We start from the raw sequence: 27835 nt of genomic DNA, 5'->3' as shown, positions 1-27835 counted from the left end.
GGAGCCCAAAGCTGCAGTCAAACAAGAGTACCTCAGGGGATGCCGAATTTCAGAGGTATTTGGGAGGACTATCCCATCCCCTTCCAGCCTTAGAGTCTGTTAGGCACTTGAAATCTGTGCGTGTCCTGACCTTCCCTAGGCAGTTTAGTGCCTCACTCCTGCTCAAGTCTCACCATGGAGTCTGCTGCTCCACAGCAGCTAAACCCAGCAGTTATATATCACCTGAAAAAGCTTCATACATTGACAGTCCCATTGTCACAATATATATAGGGACACAAACGGGAGAAGGCAACACTGATCATCATGTCCAGTACTCCACCACCAGCAACAACCAGAACATAAGCAGCAATTCAGGGCACAAAGGACTCAAAACATAAAAGCTTTCCCATTGTTGACAAATATTAGACCTGCAGTAAAAAGGCCAACGTCCCAGCTGGCATGTCCCATAGTCAGGAAAGAGAAAATCTTTGAGGTCACAACAATGAGCTTCAACACAGCAACAAGAAGTACCATCACTTACCATGAAATATTTGGGCAATTCAGATGGCTTCTCCTTGCAGGTCTGCCTTTCTCTCTGGTCACTATGGGCTCAGGAAACTTAAGTTCCTACTGACACTCTGACGTGCAGGGCAGCTCTTACTACACAGGTGTGACTGCCTGCTTCAGAGCCCCTGTCAGAGCTCATTTCTGAGGGCCAGACTCACGCAACTTTGCCACTATCTCAGTTCAATTCTGCACTGAGTCATGCAGGAGTCTGTTCAGAGCAGGAGTATCAGGCTGCAAATATAACGCTGTGCACTGCTGCCTGCACAGCACGAAATAACATCCAGCTGCTCAACAGCTCAAATTCAAAGAATTCAAATCAACAGCTCTTTATTATGTGCATTTAATTAGGTCCTTATATGTTATATCACACTGTTTATCCTACTATTCACAGTCTCCTCCAGGCAATTCTGCTCTGCTCACACCTAAGTACACATGCAGACATCAGCCATTAGCAGCACTGCTATGTTCCACTCATGCTATATATCGTTATATGTGAATGTCTTCCTCTGCTCAATGTTATGGGCGACTGGTGTGGACCTTAGCTAGCCCTTTAATTTAACTGCTTCCCTACCCACACATTATCCAGTTTCTCATTCCTTCACTAGAACAGTTGCAGTAACTACAGTAGCTCTTCTTCAAACCTTTAGAGTACTTCTTCTGTCTTCTTAATACTACAGAGTAATGAAAAAAAAATATGTCATCCCTGTCAAATTAATAAAGGAAAATTTTGTTTCTGATCTCAAATTTGGTGATTAGTTTAACTCTGAACATGTGAGTAAAATACACCAAGGTGGCACTAAAAGAGTTTAAGATCTCAAATCCATCAGATCATTCTAACTCAACTGTACTCAGCCAATCACTGCAGCTTCCCCACTGCTGCAAGGGAGGGCAGCAAAAAACTAGAAACCAAAGTCATACATCTTAGGGGGTGGAAAGGATAAAAAAAGCAGAATAGCTCTTTCCTTTACAAACATTGCCAATAATTGGGAGAAACCCTGAAGTACGGGAGGATTACTACAGCAGAAATAAAATGCAAATAAATGTGAACACACAGCAATTTAGTTTCAGTTCATCCATTTTGGAATACTAAAGGATTTAATGTTTTTCATTCTGGGATCAAACCCTTCACTAAATATTTCATCCCCATTACAAACAACGCATGTTCCTTGTCCTCTGTCTTTCTTAGAATACTTTTACTCTTCAGATGCTTATGTACCATCTTCTCATTTCCTATTTAAATTAACTGTGATAATTTTATAACTGTTCAGTGTTGTACCACGACTTAAATTCCCTCTCCCAATATATTTATAGACATCACTTCCACTCTCATCCAATTTTTCTTGCTTTCTTTCCAGACATTGTAGAGAAAGAGAACTGAGGAAAGCAAAATGCACAGGGCCAAGAAAAGAGCAGAACCACAAAACTGTGGCCCTGTGACAGGGACATTCTCCTGGGAGTGGGTGAGTGAGAACCTGGGCATCAGGACCTGGATGTCCAGGTCTCCCAGGACTGCTTTTGCTTTTTTATAATAAACAGAGAACAAAAGAAAATGTCTGTACGTACACAGCTGTTCTTCCAGGTGGTTAAGTCTGAGCTCTGGGTTCAAACCGTGACTTTGCATGGTGACCTTACACACTGTTTGAGCCTCTCCAAGTAGCTGGTGTTACTCTACTGCTATTTCCAGATAGTTTTAAAACTCAACAAGTAGCAGAGCTAAGCAGGTTTTTTTGCCTGACTGAACTCAATGTGAACAAAACATGACTTGATTCTTGTTTAGGGCCCAAGTTCCAGGTACTTAACATATAATTACACCTACAGCAACAAATGAAACATGCCTGGAATGGTTTTCTGACACTTAAGGTAAGCAAACAGAACAATTCACATTGATATTTTCAAACTTTTTAAATCATCAGACAGCATGTATGCAAACTACTCAGCTGAGATGTTCCAAAGTCCATCTTGATTCTTTAACCATGTCTAGGGCTTACACACTTAAGTGATGTGTTTCAGGTATTGGTACCAGGGTCAATGCTGTTCAACCTCTTCAGTAACAACCTGGAAGACAGGAGTAGTGCAACTTCTCCAGGTTCACAGACAATTCAATACTGGGGGGCATGGGTGATACACTAGAGCTTTGTGCTGCCATTCAGAGACCTCGAGGCGGCAAAGAGGAATCCCAGCAAGTTCCAAGGGATCTGACAACTACTTCAGCTCAGGAGGAATAACCACAAGCACCAGCACATAACACGGACAGATCAACTATCTGGATAAGAAGCTTGGCAGTAAAGGTCCTGGCAGTGTTAGTGGACACCAACTTGTATTCAAGTAACACAGCCTTGCCAAAAACAAGGAAGAGTGTTGCCAGCAGGTCAAAGGAGGTGATTTTCCACTCTCCTCAGCACTGGTGAGACATCTGGAGTGCTGCGTCCAGTTCTAGGCTTCCCAATACAAGATATGAGCATAGTAGAGTGAGTCCGGCAAACTGCCATAAAGATGATAAATGGATCGGAACATGTGACCTACAAAGAAAGACTGAGGGCTAGGACCCTTTAAGCCTGGAGAAGGGGAAGTTCAGGGAGATCTTATCAATGTGTACAAATACCTGATAAAGCAAGGGTGAAGTAGAGAAGACTGAGTCAGAGTCTTCTTGGTGGTACCCAAAGAAAGAACAAGAGGCAACAGTCACAGTGAAATACAGGAAAGTCCATTTACACATAAGGAGAAAAAAATCCTAAACAAACCAACCTGCAAGGGTGATCAAATGCTAGAACAAGTTATCCTGACAGGCTGTAGTCTCCATCCTTCTAAATACTCAAAACCCAACCATGCACACTCACCAGCAACCCGCTTTAGGTGATCCTGCTCTGTGCTGTGTGGTTGTAACAAGCGTCTCCAGAGGTCCCATCCAACCTCATCAATTGTTTCTGCAGTTGTGTCTAAAATGTTTTGCAGTTTGCATGAAACAGCAACAATCAGGGCACCATTTAATCTTCTGTGGAACTAAACTTCCCACTTGAGTCTGGATCCAGTAACTGTTACAGCAGCTATACCTACAAACCTTCGACTGGGGAGCCACATCTCCATTACGTTTGTGAACTGCAGCTGTGGTTGAACCTCACCTTTAATTTCGAGAAGAAAATGTGCTTCTGTTGCCTTCCTGTGTAACCTCATCTAGATGTTCCTGCGCTGGCAGGAGGATTGGACTAGATGATGTTTTGAGGTCCCTTTCAATCCCTAACATTCTGTGATCCGTGACAATTATTATATTACCTTATATTTGGAAATAATAGAGAAATGAGACAGCTTACCTCAGTCTTAAGATGAAGCTAGCAGCTCCTTGCTTTCCTCAGACCCACCTAACAAGTACAAGAAGACGACGGTAAGCTACACCAATGTTTTGAGCACAGCCCAACCTGGTGAATGGACTCTCACCAGTGCTTATCTAGCTTGCAGGTTTGATCTGGTAAGCAAAATTGTCAAATTCCTAAAAAGCCAAAGGCTATTATGTACTTGTAAAGTTAAGATTAGATGAGCTGGAATTCCAAGAATTTCAGGAGATGCTCAAAAACAAATGTGGCGGTTTATTAAATTTGGGTTATACATAACTATTAAACCTAGACCTGAGAGCTGTAGTTCAGGTGTCCATCTTTTAAAATGGTATGATGAAGATCATCAGGTTTGTGACTGTGTATCAAAGATAGTGGAAATGTAAATATTTTATGAAAAGATTTATTCAGCAAGAACAAAACTTCTAGAAACCAAGTCCTAGTCAGACTGAGCAGAACTAAATGTGCATTGAAATGTGCAGATCATTATTTAACAAGTCATTTGGTGTACTAAATTATCTTGCTGGAATAACAGGTGAGGAAACAGTTTTTAGTCTTGTTCATTTACTTTGTTTACTTTCATAGAAGCTGGTTCCTGGAAAGTTTACAAAAACAATTGATGCATTTGATAAAATTACCCCTTCCACCAGAACTTTGCATGCAGACTTTAACTCCATATGTCACAGAACAATCAAATATTAAGGTAATTTTTAATGTTTTTTTGCTTTACAAGTTAGCATTGTAACGATCTCTGTTCTGAAAGTCTCTATAAGCACGTTTTGCATCTGTTTTACTGTGCGGGATTCTTCCAAAAGGTTCCAGATCATTGAAGCAGGCATCAAAAACTTCATCCACAGCTTTTTCTGCCGTTTCCTTGCTAACTTTTCTAACAGCCAGAATGGATCGAATTGCTCTGTCTCGTACACATGTCTAAAGTGGGAATTAGATAAAGAAAAATATGTCAGTATTATTGTAAATAATTTTTTTTCAGTTTTTATCAAGTATCGAGTCCTACTACGTATGCAATAATTTTGTATTACAGAAGAGTCAAACAATGCCTGTAATAAGCTTTAAAGTACATTTTTGTTCCATCTGGTGTTAACTGTGTGATTTAGTTTTCCAGTCAGGTAAGTAATCGATGTTCCTTAGAAGAGGAATTAAAATAGAATTTGGCATTTCTTGTAGGTATCAAGTGTTTGTACAACTTAACTTGAACACAAGAGAAAAATATGCCAGAAAGAAATAGAGAAACGGACAAATGCCAGTTAGTACTTTTCCAATTGAAAGGCTATAAAACACAAAGGAACGACTTCTCTACTGGCCTTCATTTTGATACCACTCTTTACGGCTACTTTTGCTTACATGGTTTGTCTACTAAAACATGAAAAAAAAAAGAAGATGTAAACATCCCCAGATACAAGCTAACTGCCACTCTAGCATGAGCAACTAACAGGGACTCAACCCATAGTTTTTATTACTATCAAAAAAATTAATTCCTGTAAGACTTAACACACATGGTTATTTAGAACCCTTGTCATCCTCCTTCCTTCAGTTTTCAAACACTTTTTAGAGTTTTACTCACTAATAGCATGTAAGGTATTCCCACTGCATTTCCTGGAAATTCTGGGTATTTTGGTTCTTACTAACCACCCACTGTCAGGGTAACACTCTACAATATGACTAAGTATTCAGGAATTTCATTCCAACAAAAATAATAGTAAAAAAAATTAATATGAATTATTAGAAGTTATGAAAGCTTAATTAAGAGGAAGCAGCAAGTCCATGGCATCTACTTCTTTTTCTGATACTTTCAGCTATGAAAGTGTATAAGGCTGAGATTAAGTAAGTAAAGATGGCTCATGCACTTTAACAACTACAGTCTTTACCTGATGGTGTCCTTTTAATCCAAACTTAAACCTGGCTATTTCATTCATCAGTGTACAGTCTCCACTGAGATTAGCAGCTCGAATCTATTGAGAAAAAAAGGCACACAATCAGAAAACCACATGGAAACACACAATGAAGAAAGCTGTAAGAAATCTTTTTCTTCACTATCTTTCTGGAGGCTGCTGGTAGAGAATATTCCCAGGGCCACATCTGCTTATTAAGTACATATTAACCTTTCTACCTACCCTCTCGGGCTCAATGAACTGCAAAGTATTACTATAGAACCTGTACGTTTCTCCAGGGATCTAGTCTCACATATTCCCGAAGCTTAAATGAATGAGCAGAAGAGATCGTATGTGTGTGTATACATATATCTATGAACTGCTAAAAGAACATGGAAAATAATATTCTCCCCAAACTATTTATACCAGAAACTGATACAAGAATCAGTCATAAAGGCAATTACCTTTCAAAGACTACAGCTTCAATACCCAGAAGAACACTAATCCACCTGTTTTAGGAAATGCCACATTTAAATAAGCATTTATGTTTCAGCTTGTTAACTATCTTGTCCTGTGCACTGTGATTTCTTTCATCTGCAAACTGTACCACACCCTGCCCCCTCAGTGAGGAAACGTAACTAAAACTAGACTTCCTGTAACGAAGAATCACATTGAGAATAAATGTATGGAACATATGAAATGGAAGAATTAAAAAGCTAACAATAAAAGTTTATATAAAGTAAGTGCCAAAGAACTGAAGCAATCAATCTCAACAAGAGCAAGAACATGCACAATCTTGTTTTATAGATTTTCTCTAATTTTATGTTTGAGGCTTAAATGTTATATACTTCACTGCATAAATGCTCAGAAAAAAATAGATAATCATTAATAATTCTGAATTATTTTACTGGGTTCATGTGGCAGGATGTTGGCAGCATGGGGCCTGGTGGGGTGACTTCTGTGAGAGGAGACAAGGGGCTGCCCCCATGTCAGACAGAGCCAGTTCCAGATGACTTGAAAATGGATCCACTGCTGGCCAAAGCTGAGCTTATCAGTGATGATGGTGGCACCCCAGTAACGACATATCTAGAAACAGTAAAAAACACTAGATGGCAGCTGTGAGAGAAAGGGGTCAGAAAAAAATGATACAAACAGCCCCACAGACACCAAGGTCAGTGAAGGAGGAAATGGTTCAGGCACCAGAGATTTCCCCTGCTGCCTCTGGAGAAGACCATGGTGACACACGTCATCTCTCGGCAGTCTGTGAAAGAACACAGCGGAGCAGATGTCCTGACTGCACTCCAAGGAGGACCCCATGCCAAAGCAGATGGACACAATGAAGAAATTTTTTATAATGAGGGTGGTAAAACACTGACACAGGTTGCCCAGAGAGGTGGTAGATGCCCCATCCCCAGAAACATTCAAGACCAGGCTGGGTGTGGCTCTGAGCAACCTGATCTAGTTGGAGGTGTCCCTGCTCATTGCAGAGTGGGGGGACTAGATGACTTTTGAAGGTCCCTTCCAACCAAAACTACTTTGTCATTCTATGACATGCTCTGAAAGAAAATGCAGCCCACGGAGAGCCCACCTAGAGGTTTTCTGGCAGGAACTGTGGCCCGTGGGGAACCCAAGCTGGATCAGGAGTGACCTCACACTGGAGCTGGGGAACAGCACAAGGAGGAAGCAGCAGAGACAAAGTGTTATGAACTGACCACATTCTCTATCCCTCACTCCCCTGTGCAGCTTGTAAGGAAAGGAGATAGAAGAGCCAGGAATAAAACAGCAAAATTGAGCCTAGGAAGAAGGGGAGGTGGAGGGAAGGTATTAGTTTTATTTCTCACTACCCTACTCTCTCATTAATAGGCAATAAATTACATTCATCTTCTCCAAGTTGAGTGTATTTTATCCATGACCTCCATGCCCTTACCTTGATCCATGAGCTGTTTACTCTTATTTTTCTCCCCTGTCCTACTGAGGAGAGAGAGTTGCAGATTGGCTTGGTGGATCCAAGCAAGCCAAGGTCAACCACCCCCTGGCCCCAGTTATATAGAATGGCTTTACTGATACCCCATAAGGTTACTTCATTAAGTTTTATCTATAAAAAGATAAAGATAATATGTAACTGTGTCTCTCTTCCACAGCAAATATGAATTCAAGTAATTAATTAAAAATTTTTATGAAATCCAATTTTTTTTCTGTACCAAACTCGTAATTTTGCTTCTCTCACATACTATTTACAGGCAAAACCTGTGCACATCTTAAGTCTGGAATCAAATATGTTCTCATTAAAAACAAAGAAAAAAATCCTACAACTAAAAAGAAAAAAAAAATCCAAAACAAAGCTATTGTAACATTTTAATATAATTTTATATATTTTTTAAAAACAGTTAAAAAGCCATCTAATTCACACAATAATGTACTTCCATAACACTAATTATAAGGGGATGTTTTTCTGTGACCAAATGATTTGGATTACATCAGAAACCAAATAAAAGCATGTGAATACATACAAGTTGTGTACACAAGAGAATCTTTACTAGCATGTGCTCAGTTTAATTTCACCTCCTAATGCATCAAATTTTAAGGCCTTTCAAACAGCAAATTCCTTTGTCCGCTGTAATGGACATGGAGTTATAACTATACTATTATAATAGCAACACCACAATAATAAAAAATGTATGTTATAGGAAAAGACAAGTCTGTTGTTAGCCAAAAAAAAAAAAAACTAAACAAAAAGGTTACTGTACTACTGTGATAACTACCCACTATACTAAGATTTGTAGGAGAGAAAAAGAACCCGGTAAACTTTTGATTAATGTGTGAACGTGTTTTTACCTCTAACTACTCTCATTTGTTAATATCCGCTTTTTGTTATGATCAAATGCACAGTGATTACATTCTACTTTGTATGACACTGACTTATTAATATCTGTGAAAACTAAATATTTGTTTTCTGAATTAAACTGTTCAGGTTGACTTAACAGAAAGGACAAAATGTATTAACAGGATTAAACCAAATGAAGTCTGAGTAACAGCATGACTATTTAAATGTAAAGTATCAAATAATCAGCAGTACTTAATGTAACGACAACATTAGAGGCATTTTAACTTACCTCTGAACATGCCAAATGTTTGACATTTTTAAACCAGTCAACATGTGCGCGGCAGTGATCAAAAGCATGTATCAATTCATGTGTGACCACCCGGTTCATATGGGATTGTTGGCGAATGTTGTTCTGACACAGAACAATCTGTAGAACAAAAGATAAAGGTTGCCTTTTCACCAAGTTTCAGCATCTCCCTTACTTCTCAGAGGCTCAGCACACATCACCTACAGCATTTAGGCTCTTCAGATTAGCATTTTTCAAGGTTAACAGCCTCATAATTCTGCAGTGGTACCATGGAGCATCTTTCATTTATCTTGTTTTAATGACTTTAACTTAGATATTAGCATTAGTAAATTTAATACTAGTAACAAAACACTAAAAATTGTAGTCCTTCGAAAGATGTGCAGTGCCTACCTGAGATGTAGCAGAATCAAAACCTCCACTGACACAGCCATCACAGTTTTCACAAGAAAAGTGCCGGTCATTGAAGACAGTGCTGAAAGGCCCAAACAAACAAAGTTATAGGGAAGAATTTGAAAAAGACCAGTAACTCCATGTAATAGTGTTGCCACTACATAGAACATGATGGATTAGTTTACATACCAACCAGATTGCTTCATAGCCTCAAGAAGAAGTTGAGCATAGGGATCTAGAAAAACATTGCTGCAATAAATTTCTCTAGACAATGGTTTTGAAAGTCATCTATAATTCAAATACAAAGACAAGTCAGTCTAATGTTACTTTATTAGTAGTAGGCATTAACAGAGTGGCTTACTGTGACAAATGTCTTGAGTAACCTTCGCAGTCAACATAATGTAATGAAAAAGAAACAAATGAAATAAAAAACACTAGATCCACTCAAGTTTTCATGACAAAAAGGAGAGGACCTGGTGAAAGGAAAAAAAGCCCACAACTACTTTTTGTGTTATATTAATTATATTTCCTTTGTCTTAACCAAACCCTCAAGCAGCAGCCCCATCCGGCCGCCCCGGAGGGTCGTGGGCAGAGTGAGCCCTGGGCCGGAGGGTGGGCAGCAGCAGGGGAGCAGCTCCAGCCCCCGCAGCGGTTCCCGGAGGCGCCAGGGCCCAAGGTCACCACGCAAGCCACGGCCAAACCGTTCCAGCGGGGCGCAGGGATGTCCCCAGTTCCACTCGGGGCGCCCTCCGCTGCGCCAGGGCCCGGCCCGGGCCTGCCGGGAAGCGCTTACTCGTGTCCAGGGTCATCCTCAGCATCAGCTGGCACTTGTTGTGGAACGTGAAGAGGCTGCGGACCAGGAAGCTCTGCGGCTTTTTGTTGCGGTCCGGGAAGAGCCGGTAACCCAAGTCATCCTCCTCCTCTTCCCCCGCCTTCTCCTCGGCCGCCGGCGCAGCAGCTTCTGCCCCGTCCATAATCGGCCCCTGCACCTCCCCACGCCCACCTGCCCCAGCTCCGCCGGCGGGGCAAAGGGCGAGGGACACAGCAGAGCCAATCGCCAGACCCGCTCCCTGACACGTGAGGCGGCGGGGGCGTGGCCAGGCAGCGCGGGGGGCTGCGGACCGCGGGCCGGCAGAGGCAGCGCATGCGCCCATGTGCCGCCGCGCTGCCCCGCCCTCTTCCCCGCGGTTTGTCCCGCTGCGGGGCCGCGGTGCATCCTGGGAGGAGGCTCGGCTGCGCGGGGAGGGCGTCCGGCGGCGGCGGGAAGAGGCGGGACCCGGCGCAGGTGAGGCCGAGGCTGGGCCTGGTCTCCGGTGCTGCCTCTGCGCAGCCTGCGGCTCGCCGGGCCACGCGAGGCGGCAGGCGAGGGGGACCCCGCTCTGAGGGACATCGTCTGTAACGGCGGGCGGTGCGGGGGCGGGTGTCGGAACTCAGACGGGCTGGTTTTGCCCCGGGGCCTCTTCGGCGTGAGCCCGGGCCTCCGGGGCGCGGCCTCGGCTGCCCGCCAGGCCTCCTGGGTAACGTGGCTGCTCCCCTGTGGAGCCGCTGGGCCAAGGCACCCTCGGGCGTTGGGTAAAGCAAGGGAAGGCCCTGGCGCTGAGATTCAAATAAAGTTGCTTTAAAGCGCGTAAGAGCCGCCCTGCCCCGGAGCCTGGGCCAGCGGGGGATGAAGGTTGTTGCCAAGCTGTAGGCAGCAAACAGGCCAGTGCACGGGTGTCAAACTCATTTTCGCCTCGGGGGCCACATCAGCCTTGCAGTTGCCTTCAAAGGGCCGAATGCAATTTTAGGACTGTATAAATGTAACTGCTTGTAGTTACCGTGGGCTAGTGGGTAACAGGAGCAGGAGTACACCGTAAACTTGTGCAAGACACTTTAGAATGCCAGAAAACAAACAGCTAGATTTAATATTAGATTTTCACATGTATGAGAATATTATTTTAGTTAGTGATAGCAAAAAGGACAGTTCAGCAGATCACAATGTAGTTTCTTATGCCTTTTGAAGCATCTTGTTCTAGCTACTGTTACCTGAGGTGTGCTAAGTCATACAGAATATTAGGTGTGTCCATGACCAGTTTTCATGAAATGAGCTGGCTAAATATTGTGGAGACAGTTCAGTATGGGGGGAACAGTTGTAGGTAGAAAAGTAAAAATAACAAACACCTGAACTGGAAATATGATGAAAAATACCCATTTATTTAGGCTTCACCTAGAGTTTCTTTCAGATTAGTTTCAAGCAGGCAAAATATTTAAAAGATTTCAGGAAAAATATATTGCTAAGGGTAAGCATGTTACCACCTATGCATAGGAGGTAACTAGGGAGAAGCACAGCTTTTGTATCAGGGCATCTGCTCAGCTGCTTACTCCTGAGATCCAAAAACTACTTTTGCTTTGGTCACATTACTTCATTAGTAACATGCAGCATATTTTTCCATCTTTTATGAGACTTTGTCTGTAATTATGGACAGTATATTGTATTGCAGAAATCATTGGCTTGGTTTGTCTTGTACGTTTTTATATTTCTATGCTCTTAGGTTGTTTCACTGGATGTTAAAAATAATTAAATAAAAATTTGGTCCTTTCTCTCCCTTAAAAGTTGTGTGTACTATCTCTATAAATAGCTTGTATGAGGATTGTAACTGATCCTGAAATTCTTTCAGTCAAGAAGTTATAGTGTCAGCTGTTCATAATTTTCTTTGGCTAAGTCTGTATTTAGTTCATCATGAATTACTTATTCATGATTGTTTTCAAAATCATTTTGGCTTTTTGTGCTATGGAGTGTACAAATGTGGAGATTTTTTTTCAGTTGTAACCGAGAATTTTTTTAAGGTTGCTTTTTACTTGTGACTTAATATTTCTGTGAAAATAAAACATCTTTCATTTAAGACACTACAGTTAAGAAAACAAAATTTATGAAGGCTATTAAGTATTAATAATTATTAAGCAGTATTTTAAGGACTTGGGGGGCTACAGATGTATACAAAGCACATTCAAATAACATTCTGGATTTGTAATTCACTGGACTTGGTAATAAAACACTTCATGTGTTTACTCATTCCTGTCCTAAAAAATGTGTGCATATTTGAGCTCACTTACTGGTAGCAGTTGAAAGTGCTTTTGGGGTTCATTTGTCAGATGATGTGTTTATGTTCAGATACAAGGCAGAATGTATACCTTAGTTGCCTTTTTATCTTAAATATTAGTGTGTCAAATTTTATTTCATTCCATTGTCTGGGAAACACTGCAGAAGTTGCTTTAAACTCAGATCGCCTTGTTATCATTTTAAGGATTTTCATTGATTTGTTGGGCCCTTTACTTTACACTTAGGAAAGCATGACTTGGTGTTCCAATATACTTTGTTTTATCTAAAAAATGTGGCTTCTCATTGTTTTTTCAAAGATATTTAAATTATGTTTCTTCTTAGTCTCTTACTATATTATATTCCTACTATGCTATTGGGAAGCCTGTCTTACATGTAAGTCAGATTTGTCATTTTGAAGTATCTAGCTTCCTTCAGTACATATTTTCCAGTTCTCTTTATAAAGGTTTTTTCCTTGAAATTTGACAGATCACAATGAGTTCACCAAATAAAGCACTAGAACTACAGCTGCAAATGAAGCAAAATGCTGAAGAGCTGCAGGATTTTATGAGAGAATTGGAGAGCTGGGAAAAAGATATTAAAGAAGTGGATTCTGAACTCAGGAAACAGAGCGGTGTCCCAGAAGAGGTAAAAATCACAAGTCCAATGTCAGTATTAACTCAGCCATTCATGTGATTGTGTTTATAATAATTACTTTTTGCTTCTGCAAAATTACATGTATTGACTTAAAATAACTGAATAGAAGGTATGAGCTAACCCAGACGACTTGTTCCTCATCTGAAGCAGACCAAAGATTTCTCTGTAAACAGTTCCACCAACAGCCGTGGGGCAGTAGCCTGTAGAGGTGATGGGGCCAGTAAATTTTTAATCAGTTCCAGGTAGATCTAGAACAATATTTATGTTTGTAGCATCATTATTATTTGTGGCTGACTTTTAATGTATTGATGTTATTATTCACTGATACTCTGCAGATGATTGTCTACTGAAGCTTAACTTTATATCCTACATGTAATATCTGCTATTATTATGTATTGAAAGATAGAAAACTTGCTGTCCTTGGTGGTTTTGTAGCATTCCTGAGAATAGCTTGCTGGATGAATTTCTAAAATAAGCCAGTAGACACAGATGCTATATCTAGTTATGGGTATTACAGATTCTTCAGTACAAGTGACTTTCACACATCTGTTTTGTAATAAATTACTTATTTCAATTTAGAATTTGCCACCAATTCGAAATAAAGCTTTTAAGAAAAAGAAGAAAAACAAAAGTAAGCTCCCTTCAAAGATAACCAGCGTGGAAAACAAGAAAAACAAGATCAAGTCTTATGATTATGAAGCATGGGGAAAACTTGATGTGGTGAGTCAGAATATTGGCTTGTTAACTTTGTCCTGTTCCCAGTTGATTATGTCTTAAATAAGATTTTCTTATAGTGCTGGGAGTTCAGTCTGCAGGTCAGTATCTTACTGGGCTGGGTACTATATAAACATAAAAAGCAACTTTCTTCCAAAAAGGTCATATGTTTACAATTTGGAATATTAAGAAATACTAGTTTTCTGTTGACTGTGCTCTCAACAACAAATCAAATTTGACTTTAAGGAAAAAGCATGGTTTAACTATAAATCTATTAAAAGGTCATAATTCTAATAGAATATAAGACTAAACATGGTTGGCAGTATTAGAGGATAGGTCTCGGACTTTGAAAGTGTGGAATGCTCCTTGGTAAAGAGGACTTGAGCAGTAGAGATTTTTAAAAATGCACTACTAATTCTCCTAAAGTCTTACTTTCTTTTGTATTATTAAATTATAATGAAGTTAATTTATTTTTATCTGTTGCAGGATAAAATACTTGAAGAACTTGATAAAGAAGATAGTACTCATGATTCTGTATCTCCAGAATCAGACTCAGAGGAAGATGGAATCCATGTAGATGCAGAAAAATCTCTTGCAGAGAAGGAAAAGGTTGTAGCATTATAACTGTTTATTATATTTGTTATTTGGGCCAGTTCTGTTTAATATCTTTATCAGTGATCTGGGTGAGGGGATCAAGTACACCCTCAGTAAGTTTGCAGATGACAGCAAGTTGATTGGGAGTGTTGACCTGCTCAAGGGTAGGAAGGCTCTGCAGAGGAATCTGGCCAGGCTGGATCATTGCCATATGGATCAAACTGGTGTTTACCTCAACACAAGGGCTGAATGCCCCAAACTAAATCACTGAGAATTTAAGATTAGTTCCTTTGCAAGGCCAGTACATCTGGGAATGATGGGCGAACTTGTCTGTCTTCCCAGCCTTGGTAATGGCAAGTTGGTACCAGTTCAGTGTTACCTTATTTTGCAAGTAGAATACAGCAAAACTTATCTCATGGCTTCATTGTCATGTGAGTTACACCAAGTCAGTTGTATGGCAACTTCTGTAGTTCTGAGAAACTTCTTTGTTTACAAACAATCACCTAACACCATATGTCAGTCCATACTTTCCTTCAGTAGGGTTTCTTGGATTTTTTTTTTTTTTTTTCACCGTCTGCATGGGTGACATCTGCCTTCTTTCCCTGCTGCTGTAGAAATTCCACAATTTATAATCTGCAGTCTGCACTGAGAAACTGAGATGTCTTTGATTATTATCATGTGGGCTGCAGTGAAGCATTTGATGACACACAGAATGGAAGTTCTGTCCCAAAGGAGGCAGAAATGAGAATATTTACCTTGGAAAGCAAAGATGCCTAATCTAGTTACTAAAAACTCAAAAAAACTTCAGTAATTCTCTTTGGCAATGTAAGCAGTTATTATGTGCGTGTTATAGGTGTCTGGAAATGACCTACAGGTACTGAAATTAGGTGTATAGTAAAACACTCCTATTGCATAAATCTTGAGAAATAATATGGGATACTTGGAATATTTTAGTGAAAAGTAATGTTTTACTGTAAAGGAGTACTTTGTGAGAGATGTTAAACAAAAATATTTGAGCATTCTAAAATACAAGATCAAATGTTTTCACCAAAAATTATTAATATGTCTTTGAATGTACAACAATTTGCTAATAAGAGTTTCCTCTTTTTACAGGGTAATAACTACTTTAAACAAGGGAAGTTTGATGAAGCTATAAAATGCTATACTAGAGGGATGCATTATGATCCCTACAATCCAGTATTGCCCACAAATAGAGCATCGGCTTTTTATAGAATGAAAAAGTAAGGCTTGTTAAATCCTTAAATATTTTTTTCTTTCAGATGCTACCTTCAGATTTTCTATCTGATTATTTATTATGCTATACTACCATCTGAGTAAGACTGCTATTGCAACCGGCTTTGCAGTTTCAAAGCAAAATAGGAATTGATAGCATAAGGAATCTGGTAGTCTCTCTCATCTTTTTTCCCCTCTGCTTTCATGCTGGATGTTCACTGTCTTCTGTGTTGCAGTGTGAGACTTCAAAAAAAGAAAAGAGAGTGAGATAAAGTTCACTATCTAATTTGCCTTTCAGATTCAGTAATCTCTGAGGCTTTAATTTGTTTTGGGAGAAGAAAGGGCATAGGAGAGTTGGTTATTCTTTCTTTTGCCGCAGAGATTGTTTACCTCTCTTTTCCTTTCCTGTTTTAATGTCTTCTGAATTGAGAGATGTTTAAATACTTGTTCTTTGCCCCTTCTGAAGCATGTAACATTTCCACTTTAAAGAAAACCTGTAAAGCTTCAGAGTAAGCTAACTTGCTGAAGTTTTGTTTTTTGTTACCTAGATGTGTCCAAACTAACTCATTCATATTTTTATAGGTATTCTGTTGCAGAATCTGACTGCAATTTAGCACTTGCTTTAGATAAGAATTACACAAAGGCATATGCCAGAAGAGGCGCTGCTCGCTTTGCTTTGAAAAATCTTCAAGGTGCTAAAGAAGGTGGGTCTTGTTTCAATTCTTTCCTTATAATAGATACAAACTGTTCATCTGTCTGCTTGGTTAAAACTTGTGTGATTTGTTTATTTGGTGTAGGAATTTAATTTTCATTTCCTGTAAACAAAGAAATGATATATGACATATTCTTCTGGCAAGGTAAAATTCAAACGGCAAGTCTAAATGGTTACTGTAGGCATTAGAAGTTCTATAATAATTCAGTGTTAAATGTTTTAGAATAGTGTGTTCCTTTAATATCTCAGGCTTTTTAGGTAACTACAAAAAAGAGTTCTCTGAAAATAATGCTATTATTTTATGTTCTGGCTATTAACCTGTAGTTCCTAACTGAAACGTTGTTTTCTGATCTTTTGATAGATTATGAAAAAGTTTTAGAGCTGGATGCAAACAACTTTGAAGCAAAAAATGAACTGAAGAAAATTCATCAGGTAATAAGATTAATAAGTCCTAACATAAGTTAATACAGATATAAACTGAAGAGGGTGTATTAATTTATCACAAGAACTGAATTCATTGAACTCTTATGTGCTTTTTCTGGCATTTAAACTGCCTTGAGGTACAAATCTGTAATTGAGTTTCTTCTGGATTAACTAGCATGTATGCAGACATCAGTGTGATGGTGGGTTATCAAACTAAGACTGGATGCGTGTACTGACATCTGTGTTTTTTTTTTAAAAAATCTTCCCTCAGATGTTTTTCTACCTCCTGTGTTAATGTTTTGTTTGTTTGTTTTGCTTTTGTTTTTTTTTTTTTTTTTCAGTCGTGCTTAGTATTTTGTAGCAAGGTAGCACTACATATGAGAGAACCTCTGTGTTCTCTTGGCTGTAGGGCTGAACCCTTAACCTGCTTGTAGCCCCACTGGTTTCTGTGGTCTACCAAAACAGAAAGTAGCTTTATGCCTATGAGGACATAACACTCTACTGCAAGTCTGATGACAGGGAGAGAAGGTTAATTATGATGACCTCAGTAATTATAAGCTCACTCGTCATTACTGTATGAACATGTTTATACCTCTTCACCTGTAGTTTTGAAAGTGCTTGAAAAATTTAGTTTCAGAATGAAGACCCAAAATCTCCATAATTGAAGAAATAAATTATTTGTGAATTGGAATACATATAAACAGGTTCACTGGTTTATTTACATTGTGCTTCAGAAATAACATACTTTTTATTTGCCAATATTCTGACTCGCAGTCCCTCACTGAAATACATTTTCGAGAACAATTTAGAATGATCTCTTCAATTTGCATGCAACTTACAACACAAGCACTTCTGTTAAAATGCTTGGTGATTTTTGCATCTTAAAAGTTCAGAATTTATCATAATTTTATGTTATGAAAATCTGTAAGTGGGAGAAATACTGAGTAAAAAAAAATACATCTTCGCAGGCTCTGTCATCAAAAGAAAGTACAGAACAAAAAGAGCTTGAAGATACAGTCAGACCAGAGTTAACAGATGAAGAGAAGAAGTGCATTGAAGACCAGCAGCTCAAGCAGAAGGCTATTACAGAAAAAGATCTGGTAAGTCACAGGTGGTGGAACAGGAGAGAACTAGCAAAGAAAAATGTTGTGTTGTGCTATTAGCTATGCGATTGTGTTGATTAAACTTGGTACTGTCTTGAACTTCGTAAATACAATGCCCTCGATATAACCTTAATTGTTTCCCATTTTGGGCTATATAGGGACCGGAAGGGAACAGTAAGTTCTGTTTGGACTCTTCTGGAAGAATAATTATACAAGGTAGCTTTTACAGCCCAAATTGTACCTGATACATTTTAAATTTATAGCAAAATAAGTAGAACTTGAACTGTATCTTACAGAGATCTCATTTCTCCAATATTTTATGCATCTTGACCCCTGCTTGTCCAGGTTGAGTTGTGGGCTATTTCCCGTGTTTTCAAATCTCTGATTACATGGTCAAAAGTAGTTATAAAAAGGATTTGAGCGAGTGCAGGCAACATTGACAATAAAAATGTATTTCTGGATACATGGTCTTGATTCACAGTTAGTTTATTGATTTCTCCATCTCCCTAGTGCTGCAATTAAGAAATAACATTAGCAACTAAAATATAATTTTGTTTCTGTTCTCTTTTCTAGCTATTTAACTTCTGACTTTTTATCAATATTCAGATTTCCTACACTGGTTGTAAGAGGTAATTAGTAGGAAGAGAATGAAAGCATACATTAAGTAGGTAAAAGGGAACAAAAGTTTGAAGAGGTCAGGGAAAATATATTTCAGTCTAGTGCAATACTTTATTGGCAGCAGAGTTGAGTAGTAGCGGACAAGATAACACATGGCTTTATGAGTACAGAGAAGCAAAAAATAGTCTCTTGGAATCAAACAAAAAACTTAATGTAATTTTGTTGTATGGAACATTATTTAGAAAATAACAGCAACATTTGGGCCAAACTAATATTTCAGGATAACAGTTTCATAGATGTAGCAGGATAGAGAAGGTTTTGTGCAGCACAGAAAGGCGTCTTGAAAGGGGAATTGTAAAGGTTCAGCTTGCGTTTAAATTCAGGAGGTACATAATGACTTATCCTGCACATCAAGTGTAAAGAAAAACCACAAGATACAGACTTACAAGTCTGCACTTGATCTATGTGTATAGCATTTTTTTTTTTTAATCCTTGAAGTTCTAGGAAAAAATAAGATATTTTTGTGGTCTGTCTCCAAGCTTAGATATGAAGAAATATGCCATAAATATCTGCCCTGATGTGGGTGTTCTTTGTGATCCATCTTCTTGATATTGTGACCCTGTCTACTAAAAGGGATAAGAAAAACTCATTGTACTAGATCTTTCTCAACGCTATTTTTCTCTAACCTAAATATTACAGGGTAATGGTTATTTCAAAGAAGGAAAGTATGAGGCTGCAATAGAATGTTATACCCGTGGTATAGCCGCAGATGGCACCAACGCGCTTCTGCCAGCTAACAGAGCCATGGCCTATCTGAAGATCGAAAAGTAAGTCAGGTTGCATGGGCTGTACTGTTTCTTTCTTTGTTATGAAGTAGATTTTCACTGAAGTTGAGTTACTGTCACTCCTAATTCTTTCTAGAATTCAGTACAGGGTAAATGGTAATTTATCCTGTAAGGGAGAGAAAACAACTCAGTATGTGTGATCTTACAATGCGTTTCATAGGTAAGAAGTTTCAAGAAAATAGAAACTATAATTTCATACTGATGCTCAATTTTGATTTTCATTCTTTCATGTGTCTAAAATTCTAGATATTCACCTCTCTCAAAGGACTTGCCAGAAGCTTTATGTCTTTTTTTAACCATAAAACCCAGTCAGCTACTAAATGTTGCACTGTAAAAAGAAGTGGATTATAACTTCTGAATTCAAAGGGAATGGAGAGGAGTTTTTTTTGGAAATGTTCATATTTTGATGTATTTTTCCTTAACTCCACTAATGGAGATATGAATGTGTAGTTAATTTATTTTTAATTAAGCTTTATTTAAATAATCCAGTAACAGTAACAAATGCATTCTTTCTATCAAATGAGAGAAATTTCATGCGATCAATTTTGAAGTCTGGATTTTTTTGACTCCCCGATGGTATGGTAGTTTAAACCTTTTAAAATGGTAGCATAAGAAGCAGAGAGCTGAGCATTATTTTGGTCTTCTGTTCTAACATGATGTGGTTGGGTATCCGTAGAGACAATACATTGATCTCAAATTATGAGATAGTGAAATAGGTAGCACAGGTAATATTTCTGACGCAACATCTGTAATTTAGTACTGAAGCCATAGAGGGCATCATGATGCAAATCATGTTCTCAGAGAATCAGGGAAGTGATACTTTAATTGAATTGACCAAGCAAGAAAATTGATTTTGTATGATATATCAGTGTATCATGAGTCTTTACATTTCAAAGAGGACCTAAACATAAAACGAAACAGAAGCTCATTGGTATTCTTATGAACGTCTAGAATTGATAAGAACTAAAAAAAAAAATACTGTTGCCATAAATTTAGTGATACATTGAAGGAAGAGAAGAGGAATGAATGAAAATACTTAAATATGCACATAGTGGAATCATGAATATAACTAATATAACTGGAGTGAAGAAATTTGGTCTTACAGTGGAGTAAAGGACTTTAATGCAAGGGCATAGTGACTTCTCACTCTTGAAGTAGTTAAGGACAAGTCACAAAAATTCAGATGTAGAGAAATTGTCATTTATGCTTGCTTCTCCGTTCTTGCCTCTTTTTTTTTTTTTTTTTTTTTTTAGCTTTCTTTGTAATTATATTTCTGCTTTTTGGAAGTACAAACCTATGATACTGACTTTCATTTTAAAGCTATTTAGCGTTTAAAGTGGATTCTGGTCTGACAGGCTTTAAGCATTTATTTTCACAGAGGAAATGAATTTCTCTGTGATGATAGAAAGAGAATTATCAGTTTGCCATGAGATACCAAAAGATAGGGTGAAATTTCAAGGTGCTGAGAATCCATATTTTGTATGTTTACTTTTATTTTGCATTTTAGCTCAGTGATGTGTATTTACATGTATATAGGTAATTACTTTCTGTCTTCATATTTTAATTGTTTTGGGTAGCTCTGTCTTTTCTATTGAAACTGCCTCTTTTGAAACATCATTAATTATGTACTACTCTTTCAATGAGATATGAAGAGGCAGAACAAGACTGTACACAAGCTCTGCTCTTGGATGCCTCCTATTGTAAAGCCTTTGCCAGAAGAGGATCTGCCAGAGTTGCTCTTGGAAAGTTGGAAGAAGCTGTGCAAGGTATGGCTTTGAATCAGCCTAAGTGTGAGAGGTAAAGGATGAGTATAAGGACATCTTGATTTTTTTTGTTTTAATCTTCTAATACCAATTAAATCAGTTGCTGACTAATTTAGGCAATGGGGGCAAAAGTTAAGAACGGTGGGGTTCTGTTGTCTTTCATTGAACCTGTGTAAAACTTTTTGTGTTGGTATCCACATGAATGAAAGACAGTTTTGTGTGAAATTACAACTATTGTTGCTTATGATAAGTAGTAACAGATAGTTTGAAAACTGTGTTTAAAACTAGGTAATGATATAAGCATTATGATGACTTACCTGCCTTTAATTATTTTAGATCTCTGAAAGGAAAACGCAAGGTTTAAAAATTTGTCAGAAGTACTTTCTAACTTGAAATGTCTACAGTTTTTGTATGTTGTTTTTCACTCAGATTTTGAAGCAGTTCTGAAGTTGGAACCTGGAAATAAACAAGCAATAAATGAACTCACTAAAATAAGGAATGTATGTATACTTGTGATTTTTTTTTTTGTAAGCCTGTAGTAATAGAATTTGAATGTTTTCATTCTTTATTATGTAGTTTTTAACATATCTTATAATTATTCCTCAATTTTTGTATCTTTTGGACAACTTACTATTTTTTTCAGGAATTGGCCGAGAAAGCACAGCAGACTCATCAAGAATATCCCTCGGTATTGATAAAAGAATCAGAAATAAAAAATATAGTGAAAGTGATTGATAATCCATTACACTTGAAATCAACAGTAAGTTGTTTTTTGTGAGTAGCTTTCTACAGTGACAGGAAATTAGAGCTTAAAGTTAAAATTCACTCCTTGCTTATTTATGTAGACTAACTCCTGATAGATACAGCTTGCCTGTAGAGAGCCCAAAATTTACAGATTTATGCTGTTGATGTTTTTCAAGAACATAACTCCAGCATTTCCCTGTGTGTGTGACAGTAGCCATGGTGTAAGTATTCAGCCTGCAGTACCACACACAGAAATACGGTGTATGCAAGTCTGTAATGTTAAATGGGGTGATAAGTGGGAAAACAGAAAGCAGATTCTGAGATCCTCTAGGGTAAGGATAACCTGGTTTATGAGGGTAGGGCAATAAAATGATCATATAAGGCTTCCTGTAGAATGTCATGAAGTTTCTTTTTTTTGCCATTTATCTTTATTTAATGTATCTTACATGTGTACCACCAGAGATGAAACTGATTATCATGAGATTATTTAAAATGAAACACAACTGTTTATCTGTGGGCTTTTACATACACTGATGTTGAGGCTAAACACAGGACATGAGGTTTGTGTTCTGTTTAGAAGCCTTTACGAAGAATACCCATTGAAGAAATTGATGATGACACAACAAATAGTGATTTGCCCACCGCTACTTCTTCAGTCAGTAACTGGAGGAATTCAATGAGCATTGAAGGAACAGAGAATCTAGATGAAGATGATCAGTTGACTGCAATGGACATTCCAAAAGCAAAGCACTTGAAAATAGAGGAAATCAGTGATGCGTCACCTTTACAGTAAGTATAAAAATTCTGATTCTCTTTTTCTAAGGTAAATGTAGTTGAAGTATAATCTTCATTTTCAGATTTCTACATGTGATGAGGTATTAAACATATTTTGGAGAATTTGAATGAAAAAGAAAACATTGAAAGAAATTACAGTTCTTATGACTGCCTCTTTGATCGGGTAGTAATTAAGACAAGTATGGTCTATTTAGTGTTGGATGGAAAACTAGTCTCCTTACATTTCAAATATAAAAAAGTTCATCGTATTTCCTATATGCCATACTCTCTTCCTTGTGCACTTCATCTTCCCTAGCTATGAATTTTTTTTGTCACGTTTTAGAGTAGATGCTGAGCAGAGTTCAAACACTCTTTTCACACCAGTGGTGTGAGAGAAAAGGAGCAGGCGAGAGTGTCACCGCTCTTTTCCATGCTGAGCAGGCAGCTGATAACTTCAGGTTTGGTCAAAGTTCCCAAGTTCCACTGTGTTAGCTGAGCAAACTCAAGTCTGTTGACTGAAACTAGGCTGAAGTATAGAAGCTACTGGCCTGACTTGATCCTGCTAAGTGTTGGAACTCTACTTGTTGTCCGCTTAGGAGAGCGCTGTATGCGTTGGCATCATCTCAGTTCTGCTAATAGTAAATACATTCTATGGAATTCTGATGGAAGAATTTATGTAAGAAATACAAACACCAGCCTTTTCCAACTCAGTCAGATGAATTTACTGTGAAGTGTGCAAGAAAAAAATATGTATCTTAGCTGTTTTATAACTTCTGAAAAATAAATGGACTTAACTGACAAATTATAGGACAAAAAATAGCTCCACTGTAATCAGTGTTGAAAACAGTTTGTTCATTGGACATGGTTATTGTTTTGCATTGTGAAATTGCAGAAAATGTAATTTTTTTTCAGTTGTGTATGGTAGCAATCGTACCATAAAATGCAGTTATTTCCAGAAACAAAGTAGAGAAAGGCTGAGCATATTTGTAAGTATTTGCAGATGTGTGTTTTTTCAGAAAAGATTAATTGAGTATCAAACTTCCATAATTTGAAGGGTTTTTTAGATACCTGCTTGAACTGAAATACATTATTTTTAAAATTTTGATACTATTTTAGATCTTTTTAAGGAACTGAAAGGTCTTCCAGTTAGGAGGTCTCAGTGTAGGATTTTCTTAAATGTTTTCTTGGTTATGTTTTTCAAAATCTCTTTGCAGGCATCATGTTAGTGTGAAAGGAATTTCATCGGTATTGCATCCATCTTTCCCTGTGAACAAAGAGCGAGAGAAAGAAATCAAAAGGTCATTCAGCTCTGCTTCTCCAGTCCCTGCCATTCCTGCAAATTCTTTCCAGCTTGAGTCTGACTTCAGGAAGTTAAAAGACTGCCCAGAACATATGTACTTGTACCTGAAGGTATGAGACGTAGTATTGATTAACAGTGCTTGGGCAGTTTCTTCAACTGACATGGAAGAAACAGCACAGACTTAGGTGGAAAGGTTCGCTGTGTCTTAACAGTGTACAACAGTCACTTTTGTTAATTGTCCTCACATAATGCTGAGGACTTTGATCCACATTTCAGTATTTGTCCTCTTGTACCTGGCTTTCCACGTACCTCGCTTTGAGTACAGTCTTTGCATAATCTGTCTCTTCTTTCAAATGTAGACCCTGATTCTGTAAAGAGTTAAATGCACAAGTAACAAATTGTGGTTTTTCAAATGAACGCTTCTAGGGTAGTTAGACATAGCAACATTCTTATCTCTTTAGACTGGAAAATGGTTGAAACACATCTACTTAATGTGTACTTCTGCTTATGTATATTTTGTAAAAAATCGCTTAGAATTCTTTTAAAAGAGATTAGCAATTTTGACCAAAAAAAAAGTAATGTTCAGTGTCAAATAGTGCAAGTGATTTGTTTTTGTTGTTTTGGTTTGGGTTGGTTTTGGGTTTGTTGTGTTTTGATTTTTTTTGTTTTTTCATGTATTTAGCATTGTTCAAGCTATCCTAAAAACTCATTTGTAATTCTTATGACTCAACTGTGGGGGTTTTTTTGCCTAAAAGTAACACTTTTTTAAATTTTTCCAAAGCAAATAGAGCCTTCGCTTTATCCAAAACTGTTCCAGAAATCCTTAGATCCAGATTTGTTTAATCAGATACTGAAAATTCTACATGATTTCTACATTGAGTAAGTTTAACTCCTTCTTTGTTTTACATTGCGTATTACTATTCTGATTTTTTGCCTTTTTTTGGGTTTTTTTGTCCCTAGCCCCACCATTGGGCTTATGAAATCATTTCCAGCATGCAGCATTACATGAGCATCATGCAGTAATTGGAATGATTCAATTATTCCTTCTAAAGAAATTAAACGTATATTGAAAAATCATATAGAAAAGAAGTAAAGAAATAAATAGCCTTTATTATATGTTGTTGAATTCGGTTCTGCTAAATAGCATCGGAAACTGTATATTAGACTGCATGAAAAAGATTTTCATTACATTACTGTGCGCGTTCTGTTATCACATATAATTGCACAGCATTACCTTTCTATATTAACTTTCTAATGCTGAGAAATGCAGCGGGTTTCATTTTTGTGCGATGCTTGTTGTGGTGCATTCCAGCTTGTATTTTTAATTACCTGCTAGCATTTTAAAGCAGCCTGTAGTAAATGTGTATTGGAGCTACAAGTTCTGATTGTTACAAATACTAACAAGGCAGGACCTGACAAGTATTTTTTGAATTTCTGTCCAAGCTACCATTTGAGTCTTAAAGTACATTTTGCCTGTCAGAGGTAGTGTACTGCTTCTCTGAATTACTCTGTCTGAGAGCACACACTCAGAATGTTTTTAGGGTGTTGATTTACGTTTGCTTTTCTCCATAAAACAATGTTAGCCATTTTCTCGCTTTCTTTAAAAGTAAATATCCATCATGTGGGTGGAACATGACATCTTAAAGAGATGTAGTCCTGCATTTGGTGGTATGACATATAAAGGCTAGGAAGTTGAAATTGTCTGCAGTAAGGTAAAAGCCTTTTCTTCTGGAGGGAAACAGGACAAGTTATGAAAGAAAAAATACTATTTCTTGTTAGTATTTGTAACAAAGACAGTGTCTGTTTACTGTGGACCAGAAAAATGTAAAATTAACGCAATCTAGGCATTTTCTGTATAGATAAAAATGATGGTAACTTTAACGCGGTGCTTTTTCCTGAGCTTCCTGTGACCACTTGCCCTCACATACCCCGATATGTGTAAAAATGTTGACATTATGGCAAGCTGTAAGCATTAAATAGCTATTCTGTACATGAACAGCTGTCAGATTGCATCAGTCTAGGTTTCTATGTTTCTTCACTCTTGCTCTATATCAGAATGATATTTGCATAAAGATTTCTGGATGTTGACTTCTTGCTTTGTGGGTGGAAGAATGAGCAGGAAAGATGAGAAAGGCAGGGAATATGAGAGAGAGAGGAGGGAATTCCATTGGTCCTTTAATTTCTTGTTCCTGAAGTCTTTAATATTGCTTGCCGCTACTGAATCTAATCAAGAGTAGTTATTTTTATATTTCTAATAATCTTCTTTAGGAAAGAGGAGCCATCACTCGTCCTTGAAATCCTCCAGAGGCTATCTGAATTAAAAAGATTTGATATGGCGGTAATGTTTATGTCAGGCTCGGAGAAAAAAAGTAAGTAATTCAGTAGTGTCTTTTTAAACTTCATTTGTGATATTGTAGAATCTACTGCTATTCTTGTTGTTAAGTCCATGTAATAATCAGATAAGATTAGTTAGTTGTCCAGCTTTTTGATTGTTTTAGAAGTTAATATGAATGTCATGTAATTTTTCTTTATCTTTTGATTCCTTATTAATTGTTGAAAACTACACCTAAATAATCTTGTTTCTATCGGTAATACCACTGCATTTTAGTCTGATAAAGCAGGTTCTCTAGCATGTCAGTTTGTAGCTGGTAATGTTGTAAATATATGAACTTGTATGAAATCTCTTATCAGAGGTGCAGGATATCCAAATTACATAGTTTCCACAGTTTACAACCATTTCTTGGCAATCCTGACTTTACTGTTGGCAAAAAGAATGCAGACATCTCTAAACCACTCAGCCTGGTCATCTGTCGTGTTCTTGAGGCATCACTTAAAATTAGTTTGCAATTCAGGATGACATTGGCTGGAGTTCATGATTTACAAAAGTAGGTTTTGTCTCAAGCATCTTCTTTATTTAACACACCAGACAAACTATGTAACAGTGAGACACTTATAAGCGGAACATTTATTTAGGACAAAATAATATCAAATTTACTGTCTACAGTTGAGTTTCACTTATAACCATTATAGTTTCAAAATTTTGATATCTGAATCTCCTTAAAATAAAATTACTTGTTTTACTTAACTGAAGTACAAGTAAATTCCTCTTATGAATTGCATTCACACCTTTAACCTGATGTAAGTTTTATCTGCCATCTGGCACTTTTATCTGCTGCATTTAATGGCATAGTGCCAAGATAGTAAACAAAATAAAAGCTGTCAGTTTACGTTGTCAGGATGATGTACCTGTTTACAGAAGTGTTACTAGGCAGCTCATGGGCACCAAAACAAAATGAGAGCTTCCCTTTACTACTTTTTTTCATCCTCTCAGTAGTTCTGAAAATGTACTTGTATTTCAGCTATATAATCCAACTCTTACTGTTACTGAGGAAAGAACTGGACTAATTTACTTAAAACTGTGAACTGCAAAAATAAGTTTATGGTGGGATTTTCTTTTACAGTCACCCAGGCATTATTCAATCATGTGAACCACATGGGACTGAGAGATACTTCTGTTGAAGAACTGGAGAAGAAATACGGCATTTTCTCTCAGTGAGATGACTGATGTGCATTTCTGTTTATGCAATTCTTTCATGCGGAAATCAGCTGAAGAAGCCTATAAAGACTGGAATTTTGTTGCTTTTGTATAAATAATGAAACTATTAAACTTGGTTTAGCCAAATGGCAAGTGCCTGAAGAGGTAATTATCTAGTTCTGCAGGTACATTTGCTTTCCAGCACCTGAAACAATACAGATTTACATTGACTTCAGTAGAATCTGTTTGCCTAAAAAGCAATTGGGCAGATTGTCATTCAAGATTTGTAGATAGATATCTGTATTAAAAGGAAGAAAAAATATTTATAAACATGTTGTTGGTAAGAATCAAATGGTGTATATTACAAATGTGCATGTTTTTTATTTTTGAAAATAAACTGAATGTGAAGTGAAGATAGTAAATTTTTAAGGAATTCTTTTTTTATTAAGGTGCCTAAATCAT

The 27835-nt window shown here is 37.7% G+C and overlaps 3 protein-coding genes across 5 annotated transcripts in view; 1 reads left to right on the top strand and 2 right to left on the bottom strand.

Moving 5' to 3' along the window:
• Positions 1–4257: 4257 nt before the first annotated feature.
• ATP23 (ATP23 metallopeptidase and ATP synthase assembly factor homolog) lies at positions 4258–10436 on the bottom strand (the record flags this gene model as incomplete). Of its 2 annotated transcripts, none has more annotated exons than XM_082054977.1 (6): positions 4258–4802; positions 5759–5842; positions 8875–9012; positions 9283–9364; positions 9472–9517; positions 10076–10436. In XM_082054977.1, 6 exons carry the CDS (start codon positions 10434–10436, stop codon positions 4599–4601), a joined length of 915 nt encoding a protein of 304 aa, XP_081911103.1. In that variant the 3' UTR covers positions 4258–4598. The 2 variants fall into 2 exon arrangements, with proteins under 2 accessions (XP_081911103.1, XP_081911104.1); XM_082054978.1 differs by having other exon boundaries at positions 9472–9570; positions 10076–10216.
• On the top strand, positions 10408–27786 carry RPAP3 (RNA polymerase II associated protein 3). Its single transcript, XM_082054963.1, has 17 exons — positions 10408–10567; positions 12848–13006; positions 13595–13735; positions 14216–14338; positions 15437–15564; positions 16139–16260; positions 16630–16700; positions 17660–17791; positions 19112–19239; positions 20902–21023; positions 21450–21520; positions 21664–21780; positions 22342–22553; positions 23753–23948; positions 24620–24717; positions 26107–26207; positions 27300–27786. The coding sequence occupies exons 1-17, from the start codon at positions 10427–10429 to the stop codon at positions 27392–27394; spliced, it is 2157 nt and encodes a 718-aa protein (XP_081911089.1). The 5' UTR covers positions 10408–10426; the 3' UTR covers positions 27395–27786.
• Positions 23962–27835, bottom strand: part of LOC309440837 (uncharacterized protein) — a 40910-nt gene continuing 37036 nt past the window's right edge. For both annotated transcript variants that reach the window (XR_014184271.1, XM_082055001.1), the window contains one exon: positions 23962–24206. Coding sequence is in view for 1 of the 2 variants with exons in the window: in XM_082055001.1 (XP_081911127.1) it covers positions 24070–24206 (137 nt within the window). In the remaining variant the exon portion in view is untranslated. The remainder of the gene's footprint in view (positions 24207–27835) is intronic.

The sequence above is a fragment of the Streptopelia decaocto genome, assembly GCF_964273445.1.
Source record: "Streptopelia decaocto genome assembly, chromosome: 1".
Classification (NCBI taxonomy): Eukaryota; Metazoa; Chordata; class Aves; order Columbiformes; family Columbidae; genus Streptopelia; species Streptopelia decaocto.
Note: the sequence above shows the minus strand (reverse complement) of the source record. Positions and strands in the feature narration are given on the sequence as shown.